Source organism: Chelonia mydas, chromosome 5 (genome assembly GCF_015237465.2).
Source record: "Chelonia mydas isolate rCheMyd1 chromosome 5, rCheMyd1.pri.v2, whole genome shotgun sequence".
Taxonomy (NCBI): Eukaryota; Metazoa; Chordata; order Testudines; family Cheloniidae; genus Chelonia; species Chelonia mydas.
This window is the reverse complement of record NC_051245.2, coordinates 87,736,209-87,743,389: the sequence shown is the minus strand read 5'-3', so window position 1 is coordinate 87,743,389 and position 7,181 is coordinate 87,736,209. Positions and strand designations below refer to the sequence as shown.

Here is a 7,181-nt window from a genome sequence, read left to right as displayed (position 1 = left end):
TCCTTGTAGATGAATCTATAAGGTACCTGCTCAGCCTCACATATGACCCCACCCAATGATAAATCAAGTGAAGATATGTTTGGAAATGGATATATTGGCCCAGATTCTCTGCTGTACCATTTCCTTTTGGCACAGCAGGGAGGAGCCATCAGGGAACCTCTTGTGGCTCCCTGATTCTGATGGCAATCTAAGCCCACCCTAGGTTGGCCTGCCTCCCAAGGTCTGTGAAAGTGAAGGATTGTTTTCCAGGATAGGTTTCAGAGTAACAGCCGTGTTAGTCTGTATTCGCAAAAAGAAAAGGAGGACTTGTGGCACCTTAGAGACTAACCAATTTATTTGAGCATGAGCTTTCGTGAGCTACAGCTCACTTCATCGGATGCATACTGTGGAAATTGCAGAAGACATTATATACACAGACACCATGAAACAATACCTCCTCCCACCCCACTCTCCTGCTGGTAATAGCTTATCTAAAGTGATCATCAAGTTGGGCCATTTCCAGCACAAATCCAGGTTTTCTCACCCTCCGCCCCCCCCCACAGACAAACTCACTCTCTTGCTGGTAATAGCCCATCCAAAGTGACCACTGTCTTCACAATGTGTATGATAATCAAGGTGGGCCATTTCCTGCAGAAATCCAGGTTCTCTCACCCCCTCACCCCCCCTCCAAAAACCACACACACAAACTCACTCTCCTGCTGGTAATAGCCTATCCAAAGTGACCACTCTCCTTACAACCTGCATGAAATGGCCCACCTTGATTATCATATACATTGTGAAGACAGTGGTCACTTTGGATGGGCTATTACCAGCAAGAGAGTGAGTTTGTCTGTGGGGGGGCGGAGGGTGAGAAAACCTGGATTTGTGCTGGAAATGGCCCAACTTGATGATCACTTTAGATAAGCTATTACCAGCAGGAGAGTGGGGTGGGAGGAGGTATTGTTTCATGGTGTCTGTGTATATAATGTCTTCTGCAATTTCCACAGTATGCATCCGATGAAGTGAGCTGTAGCTCACGAAAGCTCATGCTCAAATAAATTGGTTAGTCTCTAAGGTGCCACAAGTCCTCCTTTTCTTTTTTCCAGGATAGGTTGTAGATCGTTGATAATGTGCTGAAGAAGTTTTAGCTGGAGGTTGTACGTGATGGCCAGTGGTGTTCTGTTATTTTCCTTTTTGGGCCTGTTCTGTAGTAGGTGATTTCTGGGTACCCGTCTTGCTCTGCCAATCTGTTTCCTCATTTCCCCAGGTGGGCATTGTAGTTTTAAGAATGCTTGATAAAGATCTTGTAGGTGTTTGTCTCTGTCTGAGGAATTGGAAGCAAATTCGGTTGTATCTTAGGGTTTGGCTGTAGACAATGGATCGTGTGATGTGTCCTGGATGGAAGCTGGAGGCATGCAGGTAAGTATAGTGGTCAGTAGGTTTCCAGTATAGGGTGGTGTTTATGTGACCATCACTTATTTGCACTGTAGTGTCCAGGAAGTGGATCTCTTGTGGTGACTGGTCCAGGCTGAGGCTGATGGTGGGGTGGAAATTGTTGAAATCCAGGTGGAATTCTTCAAGAGCCTCCTTCCCTTGGGTCCATATGATGAAGATGCCATCAATGTAGCGCAAGTAGAGGAAGGGTGCTAGGGGACAAGAGGGGAAGCGTTGTTCTAAGTCAGCCATAAAAATGTTGGCATACTGTGGGGCTATGCGGGTACCCATAGCAGTACCACTGATTTGAAGATATAAGTTGTCCCCAAATGTGACTACATCCACCCTGATCGAATTGGTCCTGTCAACACTGGTTCTCCACTTGTGAGGTAACTCCCTTCTCTTCATGTGTCAGTATATAATGCCTGCATCTGTAATTTTCACTCCATGCATCTGAAGAAGTGTTTTTTTACCCACGAAAGCTTATGCCCAAATAAATCTGTTAGTCTTTAAGGTGCCACCTTGTTGTTTTTGTGGATACAGACTAACACAGCTACCCCCTGATATTTGGGATGAAGGGCATCATTATAAAGGTATTATTGTTTGTATCAATACATTTATTGTTCTATGCTGCTCTTTTCTAGGCCTGCGTAGCTGTAGAAATTAAACTTTTGTTGCCAAATTACCATAAAAGACTGGGCCAACAGCAGAACTCTTTGGTCAAATCAGTCTTACTGCCCGGACCTTCTGACTTATCTGGTTTTTTTAAGCAATTCTGAAGCTTCCACCTGTAAACAAAGCTGATCCCTCCAACCACCATAATAATTCCTCATCTGGCAATCCATTAAAAATACTTAGCAGGACACAATCAACTTAAAAACCACACTTCTCTCTCCAAATCTTTTACCTACCATTGTTACAATAAACAGCTAAGGTTACCATAACTGAGAGATTATGGTGGGGGACAGGATGTTTTCTTTTTTTCAGTTTGTTTGCTTTGAGTATTTGACTACATTTTGCATATAGTCAATGTCACTGATTCCTAAGGCCCTGATTCAGCGAAGTACTTAAGCACACTGAATATCAAAGGAACTACTCATGTACTTAAATGTTTTGCTGAATCAGGGCCTTACTCCATTTCTGTTTTTGGGGTACGCCTTTCACATAGCAAAAACGAGAAAAAATAAAAAGAAAATGAGATTATAAATCACATTGACAGGAGTATTATGCGACAAGTGTAATACCCCAAACTACTTTTAAATGTTTGTCATTTAACTGACTAAATTTCAAGTTGATGTTGTCTCTTTATACCAAATACATTCCAAACAAGTAAAAATGGGGTTTTATAATTAAAAAAAAAAAAAGGCCAACATTAACATTTGCAATAATTCACACAAAATACCTTTTTTACTTTTTGTATGTATCTTTCTATTAGCTCAGGACCACATTTGTCTGCTGTGGAAAAAAATGAAGGAGCAGAAACATGTTTAATTATTTTTTCATAAGTGTTGTGGGTTGGGTTTGCTTTAAAAGTACATTCCAGTTCTAGAGATATTGCTGGTTCTAATGGTATTCTCCATTTTAAGGGTCAAGAATATCTCTAAAACTGTAATGAACTTTTTAAAAGTTTATTGACTGTATGTACTAAACCATGGGATGCATGGGGGAGGGGAGGGAAAGGTGCAGCAAACCACAGAAATCATGAGTTTGAACATTCATTACAGAGAGATGAAAGCCATAGATGATGTGCTGGAGATTAAGTGCAGCACTGTGTTCCTTCACAGTTGGTTACAAATACATTAGGAATCCTCAGTATACATTTCTGAGCTCTTTTCTGTCTGAAAAGTCCACACCCTTCCACTCTTTGGCAAGGGCCCTGTAAGATTTGAAACTGCGGGATCCATTCAATTATATTATCTCCATCTGGCAAATGAGGTCGGTTGTGGCACAGAGAGTTTAAATACTTGCCCAAAGTCACATAGTAACTCAGTGGTAAAGTCAAAATCCAGGTCTCCTACTCTCAGCACCCATTTATAGTACAAGTAGGCCAGGTTGCCTCAGGTGCTAAATTAAGTATGTGTACAGGCACATGACTGTGTTGAACTTCTCTTCACCTTTGATGAGCACTTCATTTTCTGAAAGTTCTGATAGTTCAGAGGGAAGTTATAAACTGTTTTGTTACTCAGGGTCATATGTTCCCTGGGGGTTGTACACCAGGGGTTGTGCAGGAAATGGTAGCAACTTGTACTGAAGAATTTGACTCAAAAATTTCAGCCGTAGGTAAACTTCTTGCCTGGCATGATGCCATGCCAATTTACTACTGAAAAACAGACACCAAAATTTCCAAAAAAGAAAACTTGGCAATGGTGTGTGCAAATAGGGGGACAATTGAGGAAAATCAAATATAATATGTGATGCCCTTAAAACCCAATTAAATATATTTCAGGGAAAAAATGCTAGTTACTACTGCATGATGGTCACATACTTTCAGACATCCAGACCTCAAGGAGCCAAAATAATACTTACCTATCTTTGAAATGAGTGGATGCAGTAGAGGCATCGTAGGGTGCACACTGTGTGTTCCACTTTGTGCCAGATGCTGTATGATTTTTACTACTGATGCATTGGCTCTGAGCATACATTTAAGGCTGGATTGTGCATTTTGGATGCAGCCCTGCAGAAAGGGTGCTGTAGAGTCACACCACTCCTGCAGGTACAATTTACAAAGAGAGATTGTGCCTCAGGAACCATAATCTCTTCTGTGGCTGCTCTTTTTGTGTATGGGGTGTGTGCGCTAATGTATGGCACAGATTGCCCTTAGTTGGGTGTACCAGCCCCATTCTGTGGGGTGGTGCGGGAGAGAGTCCTGCAGGGCTTTGCCTCATCACCATCTCCTTTGGGGTGATAACTTTTACAGGGACTACAGATGGTGAGCAATCCTTGTGGATGGGCTGCTGTTTTGACTAGCCATTGTATGGCCCATGCAAAGGAGGGGGGAGAACTAGTAGGAGAAGACTCCTTAGGTCCCCACTCCCTCATTGTGCCCACGCAAGGGCTGCTTATAACCTGGCTCTTAGGAAGGTCAACAACTTGCCTGCCATCACGGTCACTCCACAATGGGCAGTCCCATACACCCCGTGGGTCGGGCCGCAGGGTGAAATGCTTTGAGGACTAAGGGGGGGAAAGGGGTTTCTGGGGTTGTGAGGAAGGCAGGTGGATCCGCGAGAGGTTTTCTCTTCCAGTGGGCCAGCGAAGGCAGGAGCCAGGGAGAACTTCTCTAAGGGGTTTCTGCACCTGCCCCCTAGAAGCTGATCCCGAAGGGCAGCCCCGCCCCTGAATTAGAGGGGAGGGTTAACAGCCACCCCCGGGCACCAGGAGCCGGCTCTCGCTTCAACCGCCCCGAGATTTCACAGTCCTCTCCGGGGGTCCTTTCCGCTCCACAGTCCCACCCGCACCACATCCCAGCGGGCTCCGCCGCAAGGAACCTGCTCGACCGCGCTGGTGCCTCCCCCGCGCCCGGCTCCCGCCCGGAGCTAAGCCTCCGGGAGTCAGGGCCCCAGAGCCGGCGCCTCCCGCACCTTGGCCGTGCACCTGTGAGCGAGCGGCGGTCCCACCCCACGGCCGGGGCAGGCCGCGGCCAGAAGGGGAGGAGAAGGCGGCGGAAGGGGGGCGGGGGCGGCGGCGGGTGGTTTCTCATTGGCCGCGCTGCGGAGCCCCGCTCCCCAGCCCTGCGCGGCTCCCTTGCGCGCTGCTCCAGCGAACGCCGGGCAGCGGGGAGGTTGGCGCCGCGTCCCAGTTCCTGCCTGCGGCGGCCGCCGGCGAGCCCCCGGCAGCGGCAGTGAGTGGCGCCGGGGGAGGGGAGCGGGCGGGTGGGTTCTCCGGGCGCTGCGGCCGCGTCCCCTCGCCCTGCCGCAGCACGATTGAGGTGGGAGGGGGGCTCCCCCCTCGGGCAGCTCTGCCGGCCGGGGAAAGGCCGAGACTCCTGTCGCTAGACGCAAGAGGCGTCGGCCCCCGTCTCCCCCCTGCGCCCGGGAATCAGGTGCGTTGGAGGCTCGCGGGGATGCCCGGAGTCCCTGCCGCCTGGGCGGGTTCGCCCCTCGCCTTTGCTAGCTTGGCGTGTATGGAGGCGCGGTAGCCCCGGCGGCTCCGCCTGGCAGCACGTCTTCGTTGGCCGGGTAACGGGGAAGGGGGGGGGGTCACTGAGGAATGTGGCGTCCGTGCGGCGGGGAAGTGCCTGCCCGGGAGCCGCTGGGTGCCGCGGCGGGAGAAGGCGCAGGGGAGGAAGCCGCGGGGAGAAGCGGAGGCTCAGAGCCTAGAAGGCTGCCGGCCGCATTCCTGCCCCTGCCCATGTGTCCGCCGCAGAGCCGGGGCTTGGGAGGCGCGGTTCGCAGGTTTTCTTCTTCGGCTCCGCACTGGGGGAGTGCGGGAGTGGACGCGGGGCTTGGGCCCTTCTGCTCTGCGCGGAGCAGAGCGAGGGATTCAGGGCCACACGCGCTTTGTGATTAATCCCTTAAATCCCCGTGGGGATTTCTGTGTAACCTTAGCTGGGAGATTTGCTACTGTCAGTCTGCGTGTGTGATGTGCACCACCCCACACAGCCCTCTTACAAACCCAGGCTCTCACCTACCTCTTCCCCTCTCTCCAGGGCGCACAGTAGTGCATGAAGTGTCATTGGGTACTACAGAGATGTGGTGATGAGCTGGAAGGAAAAAGTGCTGAAGTCGGCTGGGTTTTTCTGAAGGGTGACAGCTATCATGACTGTCTTCAGGCAGGAGAACCTGGATGATTACTATGAGACTGGAGAAGAACTCGGCAGGTACAGTAGGTCCTGAAAGATTGTACAGTGTGTTTGTGAATGGCTATCAAGCTGGCCAATAACTATCATAAATTGTGAAAGGAATCTAGTGATGAATATCCTTATTAATAGTATTATAATATTGGGAGGGGCTTTTGTGTGATGCTTGGGCAAAGCTTTTAGCTACGTCTCTTAGGCTGTGAAAAACATTGTGCCTTCTGCAGTGTAGTTAGGTCAGCCTAACCCCCTGTCGAGACTTGACTAGATGAACAGAAGAATGTTTCCATTTACCTAGCTTGGGCTCTCGGAGAGGTGGTTTACCCACAATGACACAAAAAACCCTTCCATCAATGTGGGAAGTATCTACGCTATGGCGCTACAGTGGCACAGCTGCAGAGCCATAGGTGTGCCACTGTAATGGCTGTAGGGTAGACATACCCTGAGTGTGAATACAGAAAAATGAGGTGATCGTACAACACAGGTTAAGGGACTCCTAATGGTACTGGTAGTACTTCCATGTCCTACAGAAATTCATTATTATGGACTGAAGCAAAATGTATTGACCTAGATCTAAAGAATACATGTAGATTTAATTTCTTGTTCCTATACATAGTCATGTTGTCCCATCTTATTTTCTTTAAGATACCAGTGTGTTCTAGAAGGTATAATTCAAATAAGGAATGTGACTTTAAACAATATATGTTGCTGTCTTAAATAATTCAAACTAATAGGAATTTGGAATTTGATAATTGCTAATTAATACCTTCTAAAGTCATACTTATATGTCTAACAGTCTGCATGTACATGTGTCTGAGATTTTAAATAGGGATCTGAAATAATTTTGTGTTGTGCTCTGACGTATGTTATTCAAACAGGTAACTTAAATTGCAATATATTGTTTGTATACAGAGAGAAATCCACTTTACATTTTAGAAGCTCTGTATATCTGTCATGTGATCTTTAATTATTTTAC

General features: G+C 47.7%; 1 protein-coding gene across 9 annotated transcripts in view; it reads left to right on the top strand.

Annotated features, from left to right (window-relative positions):
* The first annotated feature begins 5,057 nt into the window (after positions 1 to 5,057).
* The window catches only part of DAPK1 (death associated protein kinase 1), a 122,777-nt gene continuing 120,653 nt past the window's right edge, over positions 5,058 to 7,181 (top strand). Inside the window, exons 1-2 of one of the 9 annotated variants that reach the window (XM_037901746.2) lie at positions 5,058 to 5,251; positions 6,059 to 6,229. In XM_037901746.2, the coding sequence (XP_037757674.1) occupies positions 6,168 to 6,229 (62 nt within the window). In that variant the 5' untranslated portion in view covers positions 5,058 to 5,251; positions 6,059 to 6,167. Of the gene's footprint in view, positions 5,453 to 5,604; positions 5,912 to 6,058; positions 6,230 to 7,181 lie in introns of those variants that run through there. The other 8 variants (XM_043546426.1, XM_043546420.1, XM_037901747.2 and 5 more) reach the window with 8 other exon arrangements.